The 26,731-nt window shown below is 41.5% G+C and overlaps 2 protein-coding genes across 6 annotated transcripts in view; one reads left to right on the plus strand and one right to left on the minus strand.

Annotated features, from left to right (window-relative positions):
• The window catches only part of TMEM220 (transmembrane protein 220), a 108,687-nt gene that overhangs the window by 16,950 nt on the left and 65,006 nt on the right, over nucleotides 1-26,731 (minus strand). The window lies entirely within an intron of this gene.
• The window catches only part of ADPRM (ADP-ribose/CDP-alcohol diphosphatase, manganese dependent), a 62,717-nt gene continuing 39,473 nt past the window's right edge, over nucleotides 3,488-26,731 (plus strand). For 2 of the 5 annotated variants that reach the window (XM_056549502.1, XM_056549501.1), the window contains exon 1: nucleotides 7,593-7,693. In XM_056549502.1, the coding sequence (XP_056405477.1) occupies nucleotides 7,687-7,693 (7 nt within the window). In that variant the 5' untranslated portion in view covers nucleotides 7,593-7,686. Of the gene's footprint in view, nucleotides 3,585-7,592; nucleotides 7,694-7,721; nucleotides 7,844-26,731 lie in introns of those variants that run through there. The other 3 variants (XM_056549505.1, XM_056549503.1, XM_056549504.1) reach the window with 3 other exon arrangements.

Consider the following 26,731-nt stretch of genomic DNA (forward strand, 5'->3'; position numbering starts at 1 on the left):
AAAAATACTAGTCCCAGCATGTGACTCTCCAACTGTCACAAAAAATACTACTCCCAGCATGTGACTCTCCAACTGTCACAAAACTACTACTCCCAGCATGTGACTCTCCAACTGTTACAAAACTACTACTCCCAGCATGTGACACTCCAACTGTAACAAAACTACTACTCCCAGCATGTGACTCTCCAACAGATACAAAACTACTACTCCCAGCATGTGACTCTCCAACTGTTACAAAACTACTACTCCCAGCATGTGACTCTCCAACAGATACAAAACTACTACTCCCAGCATGTGACTCTCCAACTGATACAAAACTACTACTCCCAGCATGTGACTCTCCAACAGACACAAAACTACTACTCTCAGCATGTGACTCTCCAACTGTTACAAAACTACTACTCCCAGCATGTGACTCTCCAACTGTTACAGAACTACTACTCCCAGCATGTGACTCACCAACTGTTACAGAACTACTACTCCCAGCATGTGACGCTCCAACTGTTACAAAACTACTACTCCCAGCATTTGACTGTCCAACTGTTACAGAATTTCTACTCCCAGCATGTCACTCTCCAACTGTTACAAAACTACTACTACTCCCAGCATGTGACTCTCCAACTGTTACAAAACTACTACTCCCAGCATGTGACTCTCCCACTGTTACAAAACTACTACTCCCAGCATGTGACTCACCAACTGTTACAAAACTACTACTCCCAGCATGTGACTCTCCAACTGTTACAAAACTACTACTCCCAGCATTTGACTGTCCAACTGTTACAGAATTACTACTCCCAGCATGTCACTCTCCAACTGTTACAAAACTGCTACTACTCCCAGCATGTGACTCTCCAACTGTTACAAAACTACTACTCCCAGCATGTGACTCTCCAACTGTTACAAAACTACTACTCCCAGCATGTGACTCTCCAACTGATACAAAACTACTACTCCCAGCATGTGACTCTCCAACTGTAACAAAACTACTACTCCAAGCATGTGACTCTCCAACTGTCACAAAACTACTACTCCCAACATGCGACTCTCCAACTGTCACAAAACTACTACTCCCAGCATGTGACTCTCCAACTGTTACAAAAACTACTACTCCCAGCATGTTACTCTCCAACTGTCACAAAAACTACTACTCCCAGCATGTTACTCTCCAACAGATACAAAACTACTACTCCCAGCATGTGACTCTCCAACTGTTACAAAAACTACTACTCCCAGCATGTGACTATCCAACAGATACAAAACTACTACTCGCAGCATGTGACTCTCCAACTGTTACAAAACTACTACTCCCAGCATGTGACTCTCGACTCTCCAACTGTTACAGAACTACTACTCCCAGCATGTGACTCACCAACTGTTACAGAACTACTACTCCCAGCATGTGACGCTCCAACTGTTACAAAACTACTACTACTCCCAGCATGTGACTCTCCAACTGTTACAAAACTACTACTCCCAGCATGTGACTCTCCAACTGTTACAAAACTACTACTCCCAGCATGTGACTCTCCAACTGTTACAAAACTACTACTCCCAGCATGTGACTCACCAACTGTTACAAAACTACTACTCCCAGCATGTGACGCTCCAACTGTTACAAAACTACTACTCCCAGCATTTGACTGTCCAACTGTTACAGAATTACTACTCCCAGCATGTCACTCTCCAACTGTTACAAAACTGCTACTACTCCCAGCATGTGACTCTCCAACTGTAACAAAACTACTACTCCAAGCATGTGACTCTCCAACTGTCACAAAACTACTATTCCCAACATGCGACTCTCCAACTGTCACAAAACTACTACTCCCAGCATGTGACTCTCCAACTGTTACAAAACTACTACTCCCAGCATGTGACTCTCCAACTGTCACAAAACTACTACTCCCAGCATGTGACTCTCCAACTGTTACAAAAACTACTACTCCCAGCATGTGACTCTCCAACTGTCACAAAAACTACTACTCCCAGCATGTGACTCTCCAACAGATACAAAACTACTACTCCCAGCATGTGACTCTCCAACTGTCACAAAACTACTACTCCCAGCATGTGACTCTCCAACTGTCACAAAACTACTACTCCCAGCATGTGACTCTCCAACTGTTACAAAACTACTACTCCCAGCATGTGACACTCCAACTGTAACAAAACTACTACTCCCAGCATGTGACTCTCCAACAGATACAAAACTACTACTCCCAGCATGTGACTCTCCAACTGTTACAAAACTACTACTCCCAGCATGTGACTCTCCAACAGATACAAAACTACTACTCCCAGCATGTGACTCTCCAACTGATACAAAACTACTACTCCCAGCATGTGACTCTCCAACAGATACAAAACTACTACTCTCAGCATGTAACTCTCCAACTGTTACAAAACTACTACTCCCAGCATGTGACTCTCCAACTGTTACAGAACTACTACTCCAAGCATGTGACTCACCAACTGTTACAGAACTACTACTCCCAGCATGTGACGCTCCAACTGTTACAAAACTACTACTCCCAGCATTTGACTGTCCAACTGTTACAGAATTACTACTCCCAGCATGTCACTCTCCAACTGTTACAAAACTACTACTACTCCCAGCATGTGACTCTCCAACTGTTACAAAACTACTACTCCCAGCATTTGACTGTCCAACTGTTACAGAATTACTACTCCCAGCATGTCACTCTCCAACTGTTACAAAACTACTACTACTCCCAGCATGTGACTCACCAACTGTTACAGAACTACTACTCCCAGCATGTGACGCTCCAACTGTTACAAAACTACTACTCCCAGCATTTGACTGTCCAACTGTTACAGAATTACTACTCCCAGCATGTCACTCTCCAACTGTTACAAAACTACTACTACTCCCAGCATGTGACTCTCCAACTGTTACAAAACTACTACTCCCAGCATGTGACTCTCCAACTGTTACAAAACTACTACTCCCAGCATGTGATTCTCCAACTGTTACAAAACTACTACTCCCAGCATGTGACTCTCCAACTGTTACAAAACTACTACTCCCAGCATGTGACGCTCCAACTGTTACAAAACTACTACTCCCAGCATTTGACTCTCCAACTGTCACAAAACTACTACTCCCAGCATGTGACTCTCCAACTGTAACAAAACTACTACTCCCAGCATGTTACTCTCCAACTGTCACAAAAACTACTACTCCCAGCATGTTACTCTCCAACAGATACAAAACTACTACTCCCAGCATGTGACTCTCCAACTGTTACAAAAACTACTACTCCCAGCATGTGACTATCCAACAGATACAAAACTACTACTCCCAGCATGTGACTCTCCAAGTGATACAAAACTACTACTCGCAGCATGTGACTCTCCAACTGTTACAAAACTACTACTCCCAGCATGTGACTCTCCAAGTGATACAAAACTACTACTCGCAGCATGTGACTCTCCAACTGTCACAAAACTACTACTCCCAGCATGTGACTCTCCAACTGTTACAAAACTACTACTCCCAGCATGTGACTCTCCAACTGTTACAAAAACTACTCCTACTACTTATAGATGTGTTGTATACAGTATATACTACTTATAGATGTGTTATATACAGTATATACTACTTATAGATGTGTTATATACAGTATATACTACTAATAGATGTGTTATATACAGTATATACTACTTATAGATGTTATATACAGTATATACTACTTATAGATGTGTTATATACAGTATATACTACTTATAGATGTGTTATATACAGTATATACTACTTATAGATGTGTTATATACAGTATATACTACTTATAGATGTGTTATATACAGTATATACTACTTATAGATGTGTTATATACAGTATATACTACTTATAGATGTGTTGTATACAGTATATACTACTTATAGATGTGTTATATACAGTATATACTACTTATAGATGTGTTATATACAGTATTTACTACTTATAGATGTGTTATATACAGTATATACTACTTATAGATGTGTTATATACAGTATATACTACTTATAGATGTGTTATATACAGTATATACTACTTATAGATGTTATATACAGTATATACTACTTATAGATGTGTTATATACAGTATATACTACTTATAGATGTGTTATATACAGTATATACTACTTATAGATGTGTTATATACAGTATATACTACTTATAGATGTGTTATATACAGTATATACTACTTATAGATGTGTTATATACAGTATATACTACTTATAGATGTGTTATATACAGTATATACTACTTATAGATGTTATATACAGTATATACTACTTATAGATGTGTTATATACAGTATATACTACTTATAGATGTGTTGTATACAGTATATACTACTTATAGATGTGTTATATACAGTATATACTACTTATAGATGTGTTATATACAGTATATACTACTTATAGATGTTATATACAGTATATACTACTTATAGATGTGTTATATACAGTATATACTACTTATAGATGTGTTGTATACAGTATATACTACTTATAGATGTGTTGTATACAGTATATACTACTTATAGATGTTATATACAGTATATACTACTTATAGATGTTATATACAGTATATACTACTTATAGATGTGTTATTTACAGTATATACTACTTATAGATGTGTTATATACAGTATATACTACTTATAGATGTGTTATATACAGTATATACTACTTATAGATGTTATATACAGTATATACTACTTATAGATGTGTTATATACAGTATATACTACTTATAGATGTGTTATATACAGTATATACTACTTATAGATGTGTTATATACAGTATATAGTACTTATAGATGTTATATACAGTATATACTACTTATAGATGTGTTATATACAGTATATACTACTTATAGATGTGTTATATACAGTATATACTACTTATAGATGTTATATACAGTATATACTACTTATAGATGTGTTATATACAGTATATACTACTTATAGATGTGTTGTATACAGTATATACTACTTATAGATGTGTTGTATACAGTATATACTACTTATAGATGTTATATACAGTATATACTACTTATAGATGTTATATACAGTATATACTACTTATAGATGTGTTATTTACAGTATATACTACTTATAGATGTGTTATATACAGTATATACTACTTATAGATGTGTTATATACAGTATATACTACTTATAGATGTTATATACAGTATATACTACTTATAGATGTGTTATATACAGTATATACTACTTATAGATGTGTTATATACAGTATATACTACTTATAGATGTGTTATATACAGTATATAGTACTTATAGATGTTATATACAGTATATACTACTTATAGATGTGTTATATACAGTATATACTACTTATAGATGTTATATACAGTATATACTACTTATAGATGTGTTATATACAGTATATACTACTTATAGATGTGTTATATACAGTATATACTACTTATAGATGTGTTGTATACAGTATATACTACTTATAGATGTGTTATATACAGTATATACTACTTATAGATGTGTTATATACAGTATATACTACTTATAGATGTTATATACAGTATATACTACTTATAGATATTATATACAGTATATACTACTTATAGATGTGTTATATACAGTATATACTACTTATAGATGTGTTGTATACAGTATATACTACTTATAGATGTGTTGTATACAGTATATACTACTTATAGATGTTATATACAGTATATACTACTTATAGATGTTATATACAGTATATACTACTTATAGATGTGTTATTTACAGTATATACTACTTATAGATGTGTTATATACAGTATATACTACTTATAGATGTGTTATATACAGTATATACTACTTATAGATGTGTTATATACAGTATATACTACTTATAGATGTTATATACAGTATATACTACTTATAGATGTGTTATATACAGTATATACTACTTATAGATGTGTTATATACAGTATATACTACTTATAGATGTGTTATATACAGTATATACTACTTATAGATGTTATATACAGTATATACTACTTATAGATGTGTTATATACAGTATATACTACTTATAGATGTGTTATATACAGTATATACTACTTATAGATGTGTTGTATACAGTATATACTACTTATAGATGTTATATACAGTATATACTACTTATAGATGTTATATACAGTATATACTACTTATAGATGTGTTATATACAGTATATACTACTTATAGATGTGTTATATACAGTATATACTACTTATAGATGTTATATACAGTATATACTACTTATATATGTGTTATATACAGTATATACTACTTATAGATGTTATATACAGTATATACTACTTATAGATGTTATATACAGTATATACTACTTATAGATGTTATATACAGTATATACTACTTATAGATGTGTTATATACAGTATATACTACTTATAGATGTGTTATATACAGTATATACTACTTATAGATGTTATATACAGTATATACTACTTATAGATGTTATATACAGTATATACTACTTATAGATGTGTTATATACAGTATATACTACTTATAGATGTGTTATATACAGTATATACTACTTATAGATGTCTAATATACAGTATATACTACTTATAGATGTCTAATATACAGTATATACTACTTATAGATGTGTTATATACAGTATATACTACTTATAGATGTGTTATATACAGTATATACTACTTATAGATGTTATATACAGTATATACTACTTATAGATGTGTTATATACAGTATATACTACTTATAGATGTCTAATATACAGTATATACTACTTATAGATGTTATATACAGTATATACTACTTATAGATGTGTTATATACAGTATATACTACTTATAGATGTGTTATATACAGTATATACTACTTATAGATGTTATATACAGTATATACTACTTATAGATGTGTTATATACAGTATATACTACTTATAGATGTGTTATATACAGTATATACTACTTATAGATGTGTTATATACAGTATATACTACTTATAGATGTTATATACAGTATATACTACTTATAGATGTCTAATATACAGTATATACTACTTATAGATGTGTTATATACAGTATATACTACTTATAGATGTTATATACAGTATATACTACTTATAGATGTGTTATATACAGTATATACTACTTATAGATGTGTTGTATACAGTATATACTACTTATAGATGTCTAATATACAGTATATACTACTTATAGATGTGTTATATACAGTATATACTACTTATAGATGTTATATACAGTATATACTACTTATAGATGTGTTATATACAGTATATACTACTTATAGATGTGTTATATACAGTATATACTACTTATAGATGTGTTATATACAGTATATACTACTTATAGATGTGTTATATACAGTATATACTACTTATAGATGTTATATACAGTATATACTACTTATAGATGTGTTATATACAGTATATACTACTTATAGATGTGTTATATACAGTATATACTACTTATAGATGTGACGTATTACAGAGATCACGTGACAGACTTCACACTGTAGTCCAGGAGCTCCAGGTTTGGTTTCACTGTGACCGATCAGGGGGCGGGGCCATTAGTGTATGTGGGCGGGGTTATGAGGGGGCGGGGTTATGACCAGCAAAGACTTCCCTGCCCCTGCAATGCAGCCACGTGACGTCAGCCAACATGCCGGGTAAGGCCGACCCCTGTGCCCGCTAAGATTAACCCCTGCACTGCTGGCTCCCCCGCCCCCCAGTATAGCGGCGCCTTACACTGCCCCGTCAGGGGGTCCCTGTAGTTGGTTGTGCTGGGATATGAGGGTCTTCACTTGGAAAGCCAAAGGGTCTGTGCCCGGACCCCTGTGACTGTATATACCCGGACCCCAGTGACTGTATATACCCAGACCCCAGTGACTGTATATACCCAGACCCCAGTGACTGTATATACCCGGACCCCTGTGACTGTATATACCCGGACCCCTGTGACTGTATATACCCGGACCCCTGTGACTGTATATACCCGGACCCCAGTGACTGTATATACCCGGACCCCCCCCCTGTGACTGTATATACCCGGACCCCAGTGACTGTATATACCCAGACCCCAGTGACTGTATATACCCGGACCCCAGTGACTGTATATACCCGGACCCCTGTGACTGTATATACCCGGACCCCAGTGACTGTATATACCCGGACCCCCCCAGTGACTGTATATACCCGGACCCCAGTGACTGTATATACCCGGACCCCCCCAGTGACTGTATATACCCGGACCCCAGTGACTGTATATACCCGGACCCCCCCTGTGACTGTATATACCCGGACCCCAGTGACTGTATATACCCGGACCCCTGTGACTGTATATACCCGAACCCCCCCCTGTGACTGTATATACCCGGACCCCAGTGACTGTATATACCCGGACCCCCCCAGTGACTGTATATACCCGGACCCCAGTGACTGTATATACCCGTACCCCCCCCTCTGACTGTATATACCCGGACCCCTGTAACTGTATATACCCGGACCCCAGTGACTGTATATACCCGGACCCCAGTCACTGTATATACCCGGACCCCCCCTGTGACTGTATATACCCGGACCCCCCCTGTGACTGTATATACCCGGACCCCTGTGACTGTATATACCCGAACCCCTGTGACTGTATATACCCGGACCCCCTCTGTGACTGTATATACCCGGACCCCCCCTGTGACTGTATATACCCGGACCCCCCCTGTGACTGTATATACCCGGACCCCTGTGACTGTATATACCCAGACCCCAGTGACTGTATATACCCGGACCCCCCCTGTGACTGTATATACCCGGACCCCCCCTGTGACTGTATATACCCGGACCCCAGTGACTGTATATACCCGGACCCCAGTGACGGTATATACCCGGACCCCAGTGACTGTATATACCCAGACCCCAGTGACGGTATATACCCGGACCCCAGTGACTGTATATACCCGGACCCCAGTGACTGTATATACCCGGACCCCCCCAGTGACTGTATATACCCGGACCCCCCCAGTGACTGTATATACCCGGACCCCAGTGACGGTATATACCCGGACCCCAGTGACTGTATATACCCGGACCCCCCCAGTGACTGTATATACCCGGACCCCCCCAGTGACTGTATATACCCGGACCCCCCCAGTGACTGTATATACCCGGACCCCAGTGACTGTATATACCCGGACCCCCCCCCTGTGACTGTATATACCCGGACCCCAGTGACTGTATATACCCGGACCCCTGTGACTGTATATACCCGAACCCCCCCCTGTGACTGTATATACCCGGACCCCCCCAGTGACTGTATATACCCGGACCCCAGTGACTGTATATACCCAGACCCCAGTGACTGTATATACCCGGACCCCAGTCACTGTATATACCCGGACCCCCCCTGTGACTGTATATACCCGGACCCCCCCTGTGACTGTATATACCCGGACCCCTGTGACTGTATATACCCGGACCCCAGTGACTGTATATACCCGGACCCCCTCTGTGACTGTATATACCCGGACCCCCCCTGTGACTGTATATACCCGGACCCCCCCTGTGACTGTATATACCCGGACCCCTGTGACTGTATATACCCGAACCCCTGTGACTGTATATACCCGGACCCCTGTGACTGTATATACCCGGACCCCCCCTGTGACTGTATATACCCGGACCCCTGTGACTGTATATACCCGGACCCCTGTGACTGTATATACCCGGACCCCTGTGACTGTATATACCCGGACCCCTGTGACTGTATATACCCGGACCCCTGTGACTGTATATACCCGGACCCCCCCCTGTGACTGTATATACCCGGACCCCCCCCTGTGACTGTATATACCCGGACCCCAGTGACGGTATATACCCGGACCCCTGTGACTGTATATACCCGGACCCCTGTGACTGTATATACCCGGACCCCAGTGACGGTATATACCCGGACCCCTGTGACTGTATATACCCGGACCCCAGTGACAGTATATACCCGGACCCCAGTGACAGTATATACCCGGACCCCTGTGACTGTATATACCCGGACCCCTGTGACTGTATATACCCGGACCCCTGTGACTGTATATACCCGGACCCCAGTGACTGTATATACCCGGACCCCAGTGACAGTATATACCCGGACCCCAGTGACAGTATATACCCGGACCCCTGTGACTGTATATACCCGGACCCCTGTGACTGTATATACCCGGACCCCTGTGACTGTATATACCCGGACCCCCCCTGTGACTGTATATACCCGGACCCCCCCTGTGACTGTATATACCCGGACCCCCCCTGTGACTGTATATACCCGGACCCCCCCCTGTGACTGTATATACCCGGACCCCTGTGACTGTATATACCCGGACCCCTGTGACTGTATATACCCGGACCCCTCCTGTGACTGTATATACCCGGACCCCCCCTGTGACTGTATATACCCGGACCCCAGTGACAGTATATACCCGGACCCCAGTGACAGTATATACCCGGACCCCTGTGACTGTATATACCCGGACCCCAGTGACTGTATATACCCGGACCCCAGTGACTGTATATACCCGGACCCCCCCTGTGACTGTATATACCCGGACCCCAGTGACTGTATATTCCCTGGACCCCAGTGACTGTATATACCCGGACCCCAGTGACTGTATATACCCGGACCCCAGTGACGGTATATACCCGAACCCCAGTGACGGTATATACCCGGACCCCAGTGACGGTATATACCCGGACCCCAGTGACGGTATATACCCGGACCCCAGTGACGGTATATACCCGGACCCCAGTGACGGTATATACCCGGACCCCAGTGACGGTATATACCCGGACCCCAGTGACGGTATATACCCGGACCCCAGTGACGGTATATACCCGGACCCCAGTGACGGTATATACCCGGACCCCAGTGATGGTATATACCCGGACCCCAGTGATGGTATATACCCGGACCCCAGTGACGGTATATACCCGGACCCCATTGAGTGCACTGATATCACTGGTATATTGGGTGCACTGGTATATTGGGTACACTGATATCACTGGTATATTGGGTGCACTGGTATATTGGGTGCACTGGTATATTGGGTACACTGATATCACTGGTATATTGGGTGCACTGGTATATTGGGTGCACTGATATTACTGGTATATTGGGTGCACTGGTATATTGGGTACACTGATATCACTGGTATATTGGGTGCACTGGTATATTGGGTACACTGATATCACTGGTATATTGGGTGCACTGGTATATTGAGTGCACTGATATCACTGGTATATTGGGTGCACTGGTATATTGGGTGCACTGATATCACTGGTATATTGGGTGCACTGGTATATTGAGTGCACTGATATCACTGGTATATTGGGTGCACTGGTATATTGGGTGCACTGGTATATTGGGTACACTGATATCACTGGTATATTGGGTGCACTGGTATATTGAGTGCACTGATATCACTGGTATATTGGATGCACTGGTATATTGGGTGCACTGGTATATTGGGTGCACTGATATCACTGGTATATTGGGTGCACTGGTATATTGGGTACACAGGTATCACTGGTATATTGGGTACACTGGTTACACTGGTATATTGGGTACACTGGTATATTGGGTACACTGGTTACACTGGTATATTGGGTACACTGATATTACTTGGTACACTGGTATTACTTGGTACACTGGTATTACTGGGTACACTGGTATTACTGGGTACACTGGTATTACTGGGTACACTGGTATCACTGGGTACACTGGTATCACTGGGTAAGGTGGGTACACTTGTGTCACTGGGTGCTCTGGCATCACTATGTACACTGATATTATTGGGTAAACTGGTATCACTGGCATCACTGCCAGTGATAGGTCTATAGGTGGACATAATACTGGTGTATTACTGGCACAGCAGGCATTATACTGGTATATTACTGGCACAGCAGGCATTATACTGGTATATTACTGGCACAGTGGGCATTATACTGGTATATTACTGGCACAGCAGGCATTATACTGGTATATTACTGGCACAGCAGGCATTATACTGGTATATTACTGGCACAGCAGGCATTATACTGGTATATTACTGGTACAGCAGGTATTATACTGGTATATTACTGGCACAGCAGGCATAATACTGGTATATTACTGGCACAGCAGGCATTATACTGGTATATTACTGGCACAGCGGGCATTATACTGGTATATTACTGGCACAGCAGGCATCATACTGGTATATTACTGTCACAGCGGGCATTATACTGGTATATTACTGGCACAGTGGGCATTATACTGGTGTATTAATGGCACAGCAGGCATTATACTGGTATATTACTGGCACAACAGGCATTATACTGGTATATTACTGGCACAACAGGCATTATACTGGTATATTACTGGCACAGCAGGCATAATACTGGTGTATTACTGGCACAGCAGGCATAATACTGGTATATTACTGGCACAGCGGGCATTATACTGGTATATTACTGGCACAGCGGGCATTATACTGGTGTATTACTGGCACAGCAGGCATTATACTGGTATATTACTGGCACAACAGGCATTATATGGTATATTACTGGCACAGCAGGCATTATACTGGTGTATTACTGGCACAGCAGGCATTATACTGGTGTATTACTGGCACAGCGGGCATTATACTGGTATATTACTGGCACAGCAGGCATTATACTGGTATATTACTGGCACAACAGGCATAATACTGGTATATTATTGGCACAGCAGGCATAATACTGGTGTATTACTGGCACAGCGGGCATTATACTGGTATATTACTGGCACAGCGGGCATTATACTGGTATATTACTGGCACAGCAGGCATTATACTGGTATATTACTGGCACAACAGGCATTATACTGGTATATTACTGGCACAGCGGGCATTATACTGGTATATTACGGGCACAGCAGGCATAATACTGGTATATTACTGGCACAGCGGGCATTATACTGGTATATTACTGGCACAGTGGGCATTATACTGGTATATTACTGGCACAGCGGGCATTATACTGGTATATTACTGGCACAGCAGGCATAATACTGGTATATTACTGGCACAGCAGGCATTATACTGGTATATTACTGGCACAGCAGGCATAATACTGGTATATTACTGGCACAGCAGGCATTATACTGGTATATTACTGGCACAGCAGGCATAATACTGGTGTATTACTGGCACAGCAGGCATACATAATACTGGTGTATTACTGGCACAGCAGGCATTATACTGGTATATTACTGGCACAGCAGGCATAATACTGGTGTATTACTGGCACAACGGGCATTATACTGGTATATTACTGGCACAGCAGGCATTATACTGGTGTATTACTGGCACAGCAGGCATTATACTGGTGTATTACTGGCACAGCGGGCATTATACTGGTATATTACTGGCACAGCAGGCATTATACTGGTGTATTACTGGCACAGCAGGCATAATACTGGTGTATTACTGGCACAGCAGGCATTATACTGGTATATTACTGGCACAGCAGGCATTATACTGGTGTATTACTGGCACAGCAGGCATAATACTGGTGTATTACTGGCACAGCAGGCATTATACTGGTGTATTACTGGCACAGCAGGCATTATACTGGTATATTACTGGCACAGCAGGCATTATACTGGTATATTACTGGTACAGCAGGCATTATACTGGTATATTACTGGCACAGCAGGCATTATACTGGTGTATTACTGGCACAGCAGGCATAATACTGGTATATTACTGGCACAGCAGGCATTATACTGGTATATTACTGGTACAGCAGGCATTATACTGGTATATTACTGGTACAGCAGGCATTATACTGGTGTATTACTGGCACAGCAGGCATAATACTGGTGTATTACTGGCACAACGGGCATTATACTGGTATATTAATGGCACAGTGGGCATTATACTGGTATATTACTGTCACAGTAGGCATTATACTGGTATATTACTGGCACAGCAGGCATTATACTGGTATATTACTGGCACAGCGGGCATTATACTGGTATATTACTGGCACAGCGGGCATTATACTGGTATATTACTGGCACAGCAGGCATTATACTGGTATATTACTGGCACAGCAGGCATAATACTGGTATATTACTGGCACAGCAGGCATAATACTGGTATATTACTGGCACAGCAGGCATAATACTGGTATATTACTGGCACAGCAGGCATTATACTGGTATATTACTGGCACAGCAGGCATTATACTGTTATATTACTGGCACAGCAGGCATAATACTGGTATATTAATGGCACAGTGGGCATTATACTGGTATATTAATGGCACAGTGGGCATTATACTGGTATATTACTGTCACAGTAGGCATTATACTGGTATATTACTGGCACAGCAGGCATTATACTGGCATATTACTGGCACAGCAGGCATTATACTGGTATATTACTGGCACAGCAGGCATAATACTGGTATATTACTGGCACAGCAGGCATTATACTGGTATATTAATGGCACAGTGGGCATTATACTGGTATATTACTGGCACAGCAGGCATTATACTGGTATATTACTGGCACAGCAGGCATTATACTGGTATATTACTGGCACAGCAGGCATTATACTGGTATATTACTGGGACAGCAGGCATTATACTGGTATATTACTGACACAGAAGGCCATTATACTGGTATATTACTGGCACAGCGGGCATTATACTGGTATATTACTGGCACAGCGGGCATTATACTGGTATATTACTGGCACAGCAGGCATAATACTGGTGTATTACTGGCACAGCAGGCATTATACTGGTGTATTACTGGCACAGCAGGCATAATACTGGTATATTACTGGCACAACAGGCATTATACTGGTATATTACTGGCACAGCAGGCATTATACTGGTATATTACTGGCACAGCGGGCATTATACTGGTGTATTACTGGCACAGTGGGTATAATACTGGTATATTACTGGCACAACAGGCATTATACTGGTATATTACTGGCACAGCAGGCATTATACTGGTGTATTACTGGCACAGCAGGCATTATACTGGTATATTACTGGCACAGTGGGTATAATACTGGTATATTACTGGCACAACAGGCATAATACTGGTATATTACTGGCACAACAGGCATTATACTGGTGTATTACTGGCACAGCAGGCATAATACTGGTATATTACTGGCACAGCAGGCATAATACTGGTACATTACTGGCACAGCAGGCATAATACTGGTATATTACGGGCACAGCAGGCATAATACTGGTATATTACGGGCACAGCAGGCATTATACTGGTATATTACTGGTACAGCAGGTATTATACTGGTATATTACTGGCACAGCAGGTATAATACTGGTATATTACTGGCACAGCGGGCATTATACTGGTATATTACTGGCACAGCAGGCATTATACTGGTATATTACTGGCACAGCAGGCATTATACTGGTATATTACTGGCACAGCAGGCATTATACTGATATATTACTGGCACAGCAGGCATTATACTGGTATATTACTGGGACAGCAGGCATTATACTGGTATATTACTGGGACAGCAGGCATTATACTGGTATATTACTGGCACAGCAGGCATTATACTGGTATATTACTGGCACAGCAGGTATTATACTGGTATATTACTGGCACAGCAGGCATTATACTGGTATATTACTGGTACAGCAGGCATTATACTGGTATATTACTGGCACAGCGGGCATTATACTGGTATATTACTGGCACAGCAGGCATAATACTGGTATATTACTGGCACAGCAGGCATTATACTGGTATATTACTGGCACAGCGGGCATTATACTGGTATATTACTGGCACAGCAGGCATTATACTGGTATATTACTGGCACAGCGGGCATTATACTGGTATATTACTGGCACAGCAGGCATTATACTGGTATATTACTGGCACAGCAGGCATTATACTGGTATATTACTGGCACAGCAGGCATTATACTGGTGTATTACTGGCACAGCGGGCATTATACTGGTATATTACTGGCACAGCAGGTATAATACTGGTATATTACTGGCACAGCGGGCATTATACTGGTATATTACTGGCACAGCAGGCATTATACTGGTATATTACTGGTACAGCAGGTATAATACTGGTATATTACTGGCACAGCGGGCATTATACTGGTATATTACTGGCACAGCAGGCATTATACTGGTATATTACTGGCACAGCAGGCATTATACTGGTATATTACTGGCACAGCAGGCATTATACTGGTATATTACTGGGACAGCGGGCATTATACTGGTATATTACTGGCACAGCGGGCATTATACTGGTATATTACTGGCACAGCGGGCATAATACTGGTGTGTTACTGGCACAGCGGGCATAATACTGGTGTATTACTGGCACAGCGGGCATTATACTGGTATATTACTGGCACAGCAGGCATTATACTGGTATATTACTGGTACAGCAGGCATTATACTGGTGTATTACTGGCACAGCAGGCATAATACTGGTGTATTACTGGCACAGCAGGCATAATACTGGTATATTACTGGCACAACAGGCATAATACTGGTATATTACTGGCACAGCAGGCATAATACTGGTATATTACTGGCACAGCAGGCATTATACTGGTATATTACTGGCACAACAGGCATTATACTGGTGTATTACTGGCACAGCGGGCATTATACTGGTATATTACTGGCACAACAGGCATTATAGTGGTATATTACTGGCACAGCGGGCATTATACTGGTATATTACTGGCACAGCAGGCATTATACTGGTATATTACTGGCACAACAGGCATTATACTGGTATATTACTGGCACAGCGGGCATTATACTGGTATATTACTGGGACAGCAGGCATAATACTGGTATATTACTGGCACAGCAGGCATTATACTGGTATATTACTGGTACAGCAGGCATAATACTGGTATATTACTGGCACAGCAGGCATTATACTGGTATATTACTGGTACAGCAGGCATAATACTGGTATATTACTGGCACAGCAGGCATTATACTGGTATATTACTGGTACAGCAGGCATAATACTGGTATATTACTGGCACAGCGGGCATTATACTGGTATATTACTGGCACAGCGGGCATAATACTGGTGTATTACTGGCACAACAGGCATTATACTGGTGTATTACTGGCACAGCAGGCATTATACTGGTATATTACTGGCACAGCAGGCATTATACTGGTATATTACTGGCACAGCGGGCATTATACTGGTATATTACTGGCACAGCGGGCATTATACTGGTACATTACTGGCACAGCAGGCATTATACTGGTATATTACTGGCACAGCGGTCATTATACTGGTATATTACTGGCACAGCGGGCATTATACTGGTATATTAGTGGCACAGCAGGCATAATACTGGTATATTACGGGCACAGCAGGCATTATACTGGTATATTACGGGCACAGCAGGCATTATACTGGTATATTACTGGCACAGCAGGCATAATACTGGTATATTACGGGCACAGCAGGCATAATACTGGTATATTACTGGCACAGCAGGCATTATACTGGTGTATTACTGGCACAGCAGGCATTATACTGGTATATTACTGGTACAGCAGGCATTATACTGGTATATTACTGGCACAGCGGGCATTATACTGGTATATTACTGGCACAGTGGGCATTATACTGGTATATTACTGGCACAGCAGGCATTATACTGGTATATTACTGGCACAGCAGGCATTATACTGGTGTATTACGGGCACAGCAGGCATTATACTGGTATATTACTGGTACAGCAGGCATTATACTGGTATATTACTGGCACAGTGGGTATAATACTGGTATATTACTGGCACAGCAGGCATTATACTGGTATATTACTGGCACAGCAGGTATTATACTGGTATATTACTGGCACAGCAGGCATTATACTGGTATATTACTGGCACAGCAGGCATTATACTGGTATATTAGTAGCACAGCGGGCATTATACTGGTATATTACTGGCACAGCAGGCATTATACTGGTATATTACTGGCACAGCAGGCATTATACTGGTGTATTACGGGCACAGCAGGCATTATACTGGTATATTACTGGTACAGCAGGCATTATACTGGTGGTATATCACTGGCACAGTGGGTATAATACTGGTATATTACTGGCACAGCAGGTATTATACTGGTATATTACTGGCACAGCAGGCATAATACTGGTATATTACTGGCACAGCAGGCATTATACTGGTATATTACTGGCACAGCAGGCATAATACTGGTATATTACTGGCACAGCGGGCATAATACTGGTATATTACTGGCACAGCAGGCATTATACTGGTATATTACTGGCACAGCAGGCATTATACTGGTATATTAGTAGCACAGCGGGCATTATACTGGTATATTACTGGCACAGCAGGCATTTTACTGGCATATTACTGGCACAGCGGGCATTATACTGGTATATTACTGGCACAGCGGGCATTATACTGGTATATTACTGGCACAGCAGGCATTATACTGGTATATTACTGGCACAACAGGCATTATACTGGTATATTACTGGCACAGCGGGCATTATACTGGTATATTACTGGCACAGCAGGCATTATACTGGTATATTACTGGCACAGCGGGCATTATACTGGTATATTACTGGCACAGCAGGCATTATACTGGTATATTACTGGCACAACAGGCATTATACTGGTGTATTACTGGCACAGCGGGCATTATACTGGTATATTACTGGCACAGCAGGCATTATACTGGCATATTACTGGCACAGCAGGCATTATACTGGTATATTACTGGCACAGCAGGCATTATACTGGTGTATTACTGGCACAGCAGGCATTATACTGGTGTATTACTGGCACAACAGGCATTATACTGGTATATTACTGGTACAGCAGGCATTATACTGGTGGTATATCACTGGCACAGCGGGTATAATACTGGTATATTTCTGGCACAGTGGGAATTATACTGGTATATTACTGGCACAGCAGGCATTATACTGGTGTATTACTGGCACAGCAGGCATTATACTGGTATATTACTGGCACAGCAGGCATTATACTGGTATATTACTGGCACAGCAGGCATTATACTGGTATATTACTTGCACAGCAGGCATTATACTGGTATATTACTGGCACAGCGGGCATTATACTGGTATATTACTGGGACAGCAGGCATTATACTGGTGTATTACTGGCACAGCAGGCATTATACTGGTATATTACTGGCACAGCAGGCATAATACTGGTATATTACGGGCACAGCAGGCATTATACTGGTATATTACTGGCACAACAGGCATTATACTGGTATATTACTGGCACAGCAGGCATTATACTGGTATATTACTGGCACAGCAGGCATTATACTGGTATATTACTGGCACAGCAGGCATTATACTGGTGTATTACTGGCACAGCAGGCATAATACTGGTATATTACTGGCACAGCAGGCATTATACTGGTATATTACTGGCACAGCAGGCATTATACTGGTATATTAATGGCACAGTGGGCATAATACTGGTATATTACTGGGACAGCAGGCATTATACTGGTATATTACTGGCACAGCAGGCATTATACTGGTATATTACTGGCACAGCAGGCATTATACTGGTATATTACTGGCACAGCAGGCATTATACTGGTATATTACTGGCACAGCAGGCATTATACTGGTATATTACTGGCACAGCAGGCATTATACTGGTATATTAATGGCACAGTGGGCATAATACTGGTATATTACTGGGACAGCAGGCATTATACTGGTATATTACTGGCACAGCAGGCATTATACTGGTATATTACTGGCACAGCAGGCATTATACTGGTATATTACTGGCACAGCAGGCATTATACTGGTATATTACTGGGACAGCAGGCATTATACTGGTATATTACTGGCACAGCAGGCATTATACTGGTATATTACTGGCACAGCGGGCATAATACTGGTATATTACTGGCACAGCAGGCATTATACTGGTATATTACTGGCACAGCAGGCATTATACTGGTATATTACTGGCACAGCAGGCATTATACTGGTATATTACTGGCACAGCAGGCATTATACTGGTATATTACTGGCACAGCAGGCATTATACTGGTATATTACTGGCACAGCAGGCATTATACTGGTATATTACTGGCACAGCAGGCATTATACTGGTATATTACTGGCACAGCAGGCATTATACTGGTATATTACTGGCACAGCAGGCATTATACTGGTATATTACTGGCACAGCAGGCATTATACTGGTATATTACTGGCACAGCAGGCATTATACTGGTATATTACTGGCACAGCAGGCATTATACTGGCATATTACTGGCACAGCAGGCATTATACTGGTATATTACTGGCACAGCGGGCATTATACTGGTATATTACTGGCACAGCAGGCATTATACTGGTGTATTACTGGCACAGAAGGCATTGTACTGGTATATTACTGGCACAGCAGGCATTATACTGGTATATTACTGGCACAGCAGGCATAATACTGGTGTATTACTGGCACAGCAGGCATTATACTGGTATATTACTGGCACAGCAGGCATTATACTGGTGTATTACTGGCACAGAAGGCATTGTACTGGTATATTACTGGCACAGCAGGCATTATACTGGTATATTACTGGCACAGCAGGCATTATACTGGTATATTACTGGCACAACAGGCATAATACTGGTGTATTACTGGCACAGCAGGCATTATACTGGTATATTACTGGCACAGCAGGCATAATACTGGTATATTACTGGCACAACAGGCATTATACTGGTATATTACTGGCACAGCAGGCATTATACTGGTATATTACTGGCACAGCAGGCATTATACTGGTATATTACTGGCACAGCAGGCATTATACTGGTGTATTACTGGCATAGCAGGCATTATACTGGTGGTATATCACTGGCACAGTGGGTATAATACTGGTATATTACTGGCACAGCGGGCATTATACTGGTATATTACTGGCACAGCAGGCATTATACTGGTATATTACTGGCACAGTGGGAATTATACTGGCATATTACTGGCACAACAGGCATTATACTGGTATATTACTGGCACAGCAGGCATTATACTGGTGTATTACTGGCACAACAGGCATTATACTGGTATATTACTGGCACAGCAGGCATAATACTGGTATATTACTGGGACAGCAGGCATTATACTGGTATATTACTGGCACAGCAGGCATAATACTGGTATATTACTGGCACAGCAGGCATTATACTGGTATATTACTGGCACAGCGGGCATTATACTGGTGTATTACTGGCACAGCAGGCATTATACTGGTACATTACTGGCACAGCAGGCATTATACTGGTATATTACTGGCACAGCAGGCATTATACTGGTATATTACTGGCACAGCAGGCATAATACTGGTATATTACTGGCACAGCGGGCATTATACTAGTATATTACTGGCACAGCAGGCATTATACTGTTATATTACTGGCACAGCAGGCATAATACTGGTATATTACTGGCACAGCAGGCATTATACTGTTATATTACTGGCACAGCAGGCATAATACTGGTATATTACTGGCACAGCGGGCATTATACTGGTGTATTACTGGCACAGCAGGCATTATACTGGTACATTACTGGCACAGCAGGCATTATACTGGTATATTACTGGCACAGCAGGCATTATACTGGTATATTACTGGCACAGCAGGCATAATACTGGTATATTACTGGCACAGCAGGCATTATACTGTTATATTACTGGCACAGCAGGCATTATACTGGTATATTACTGGCACAGCAGGCATTATACTGGTATATTACTGGCACAGCGGGCATTATACTGGTATATTACTGGCACAGCAGGCATTATACTGGTATATTACTGGCACAGCAGGCATAATACTGGTATATTACTGGCACAGCAGGCATTATACTGGTGTATTACTGGCACAGCAGGCATTATACTGGTATATTACTGGCACAGCGGGCATTATACTGGTATATTACTGGCACAGCGGGCATTATACTGGTATATTACTGGCACAACAGGCATTATACTGGTATATTACTGGCACAGCAGGCATAATACTGGTATATTACTGGCACAGCAGGCATTATACTGGTATATTACTGGCACAGCAGGCATTATACTGGTATATTACTGGCACAGCAGGCATAATACTGGTATATTACTGGTACAGCAGGCATTATACTGGTATATTACTGGCACAGCAGGCATAATACTGGTGTATTACTGGCACAGCAGGCATTATACTGGTATATTACTGGCACAACAGGCATTATACTGGTATATTACTGGCACAGCGGGCATTATACTGGTATATTACTGGCACAACAGGCATAATACTGGTATATTACTGGCACAGCGGGCATTATACTGGTATATTACTGGGACAGCAGGCATTATACTGATATATTACTGGGACAGCAGGCATAATACTGGTGTATTACTGGCACAGCAGGCATTATACTGGTATATTACTGGCACAGCGGGCATTATACTGGTGTATTACTGGCACAGCAGGCATAATACTGGTATATTACTGGCACAGCATGCATTATACTGGTATATTACTGGCACAGCGGGCATAATACTGGTATATTACTGGCACAGCGGGAATTATACTGGTGTATTACTGGCACAGCAGGCATTATACTGGTGTATTACTGGCACAGCAGGCATTATACTGGTATATTACTGGCACAGCATGCATTATACTGGTATATTACTGGCACAGCGGGCATAATACTGGTATATTACTGGCACAGCGGGAATTATACTGGTGTATTACTGGCACAGCGGGAATTATACTGGTGTATTACTGGCACAGCAGGCATTATACTGGTATATTACTGGCACAGCAGGCATTATACTGGTATATTACTGGCACAACAGGCATTATAGTGGTATATTACTGGCACAGCAGGCATAATACTGGTGTATTACTGGCACAGCAGGCATTATACTGGTATATTACTGGCACAGCAGGCATTATACTGGTATATTACTGGCACAGCAGGCATTATACTGGTATATTACTGGCACAGCAGGCATTATACTGGTATATTACTGGCACAGCGGGCATTATACTGGTGTATTACTGGCACAGCAGGCATAATACTGGTATATTACTGGTACAGCAGGCATAATACTGGTATATTACTGGCACAGCGGGCATTATACTGGTATATTACTGGCACAGCAGGCATTATACTGGTATATTAATGGCACAGCAGGCATTATACTGGTATATTACTGGCACAGCAGGCATTATACTGGTATATTACTGGCACAGCAGGCATTATACTGGTATATTACTGGCACAGCAGGCATAATACTGGTGTATTACTGGCACAGCAGGCATTATACTGGTATATTACTGGCACAACAGGCATTATACTGGTATATTACTGGCACAGCAGGCATTATACTGGTATATTACTGGCACAGCGGGCATTATACTGGTGTATTACTGGCACAGTGGGTATAATACTGGTATATTACTGGCACAACAGGCATTATACTGGTATATTACTGGCACAGCAGGCATTATACTGGTGTATTACTGGCACAGCAGGCATAATACTGGTATATTACTGGCACAACAGGCATTATACTGGTGTATTACTGGCACAGCAGGCATAATACTGGTATATTACTGGCACAGCAGGCATAATACTGGTACATTACTGGCACAGCAGGCATAATACTGGTATATTACGGGCACAGCAGGCATAATACTGGTATATTACGGGCACAGCAGGCATTATACTGGTATATTACTGGTACAGCAGGTATTATACTGGTATATTACTGGCACAGCAGGTATAATACTGGTATATTACTGGCACAGCGGGCATTATACTGGTATATTACTGGCACAGCAGGCATTATACTGGTATATTACTGGCACAGCAGGCATTATACTGATATATTACTGGCACAGCAGGCATTATACTGGTATATTACTGGGACAGCAGGCATTATACTGGTATATTACTGGGACAGCAGGCATTATACTGGTATATTACTGGCACAGCAGGCATTATACTGGTATATTACTGGCACAGCAGGTATTATACTGGTATATTACTGGCACAGCAGGCATTATACTGGTATATTACTGGTACAGCAGGCATTATACTGGTATATTACTGGCACAGCGGGCATTATACTGGTATATTACTGGCACAGCAGGCATAATACTGGTATATTACTGGCACAGCAGGCATTATACTGGTATATTACTGGCACAGCGGGCATTATACTGGTATATTACTGGCACAGCAGGCATTATACTGGTATATTACTGGCACAGCGGGCATTATACTGGTATATTACTGGCACAGCAGGCATTATACTGGTATATTACTGGCACAGCAGGCATTATACTGGTATATTACTGGCACAGCAGGCATTATACTGGTGTATTACTGGCACAGCGGGCATTATACTGGTATATTACTGGCACAGCAGGTATAATACTGGTATATTACTGGCACAGCGGGCATTATACTGGTATATTACTGGCACAGCAGGCATTATACTGGTATATTACTGGTACAGCAGGTATAATACTGGTATATTACTGGCACAGCGGGCATTATACTGGTATATTACTGGCACAGCAGGCATTATACTGGTATATTACTGGCACAGCAGGCATTATACTGGTATATTACTGGCACAGCAGGCATTATACTGGTATATTACTGGGACAGCGGGCATTATACTGGTATATTACTGGCACAGCGGGCATTATACTGGTATATTACTGGCACAGCGGGCATAATACTGGTGTGTTACTGGCACAGCGGGCATAATACTGGTGTATTACTGGCACAGCGGGCATTATACTGGTATATTACTGGCACAGCAGGCATTATACTGGTATATTACTGGTACAGCAGGCATTATACTGGTGTATTACTGGCACAGCAGGCATAATACTGGTGTATTACTGGCACAGCAGGCATAATACTGGTATATTACTGGCACAACAGGCATAATACTGGTATATTACTGGCACAGCAGGCATAATACTGGTATATTACTGGCACAGCAGGCATTATACTGGTGTATTACTGGCACAGCAGGCATTATACTGGTATATTACTGGCACAACAGGCATTATACTGGTATATTACTGGCACAGCAGGCATAATACTGGTATATTACTGGCACAGCAGGCATACTGGTATATTACTGGCACAGCGGGCATTATACTGGTATATTACTGGCACAGCGGGCATAATACTGGTGTATTACTGGCACAACAGGCATTATACTGGTATATTAGTGGCACAGCAGGCATTATACTGGTATATTACTGGCACAGCGGGCATTATACTGGTATATTACTGGCACAGCGGGCATTATACTGGTACATTACTGGCACAGCAGGCATTATACTGGTATATTACTGGCACAGCGGTCATTATACTGGTATATTACTGGCACAGCGGGCATTATACTGGTATATTAGTGGCACAGCAGGCATAATACTGGTATATTACGGGCACAGCAGGCATTATACTGGTATATTACTGGCACAGCAGGCATTATACTGGTATATTACGGGCACAGCAGGCATTATACTGGTATATTACTGGCACAGCAGGCATAATACTGGTATATTACGGGCACAGCAGGCATAATACTGGTATATTACTGGCACAGCAGGCATTATACTGGTGTATTACTGGCACAGCAGGCATTATACTGGTATATTACTGGTACAGCAGGCATTATACTGGTATATTACTGGTACAGCGGGCATTATACTGGTATATTACTGGCACAGCGGGCATTATACTGGTATATTACTGGCACAGTGGGCATTATACTGGTATATTACTGGCACAGCAGGCATTATACTGGTATATTACTGGCACAGCAGGCATTATACTGGTGTATTACGGGCACAGCAGGCATTATACTGGTATATTACTGGTACAGCAGGCATTATACTGGTGGTATATCACTGGCACAGTGGGTATAATACTGGTATATTACTGGCACAGCAGGTATTATACTGGTATATTACTGGCACAGCAGGCATTATACTGGTATATTACTGGCACAGCAGGCATTATACTGGTATATTAGTAGCACAGCGGGCATTATACTGGTATATTACTGGCACAGCAGGCATTATACTGGTGTATTACGGGCACAGCAGGCATTATACTGGTATATTACTGGTACAGCAGGCATTATACTGGTGGTATATCACTGGCACAGTGGGTATAATACTGGTATATTACTGGCACAGCAGGCATTATACTGGTATATTACTGGCACAGCAGGCATAATACTGGTATATTACTGGCACAGCAGGCATTATACTGGTATATTACTGGCACAGCAGGCATAATACTGGTATATTACTGGCACAGCGGGCATTATACTGGTATATTACTGGCACAGCAGGCATTATACTGGTATATTACTGGCACAGCAGGCATTATACTGGTATATTAGTAGCACAGCGGGCATTATACTGGTATATTACTGGCACAGCAGGCATTATACTGGTATATTACTGGCACAACAGGCATTATACTGGTATATTACTGGCACAGCGGGCATTATACTGGTATATTACTGGCACAGCAGGCATTATACTGGTATATT

This window comes from Hyla sarda, chromosome 13 (genome assembly GCF_029499605.1).
Source record: "Hyla sarda isolate aHylSar1 chromosome 13, aHylSar1.hap1, whole genome shotgun sequence".
NCBI classification, from domain to species: Eukaryota; Metazoa; Chordata; class Amphibia; order Anura; family Hylidae; genus Hyla; species Hyla sarda.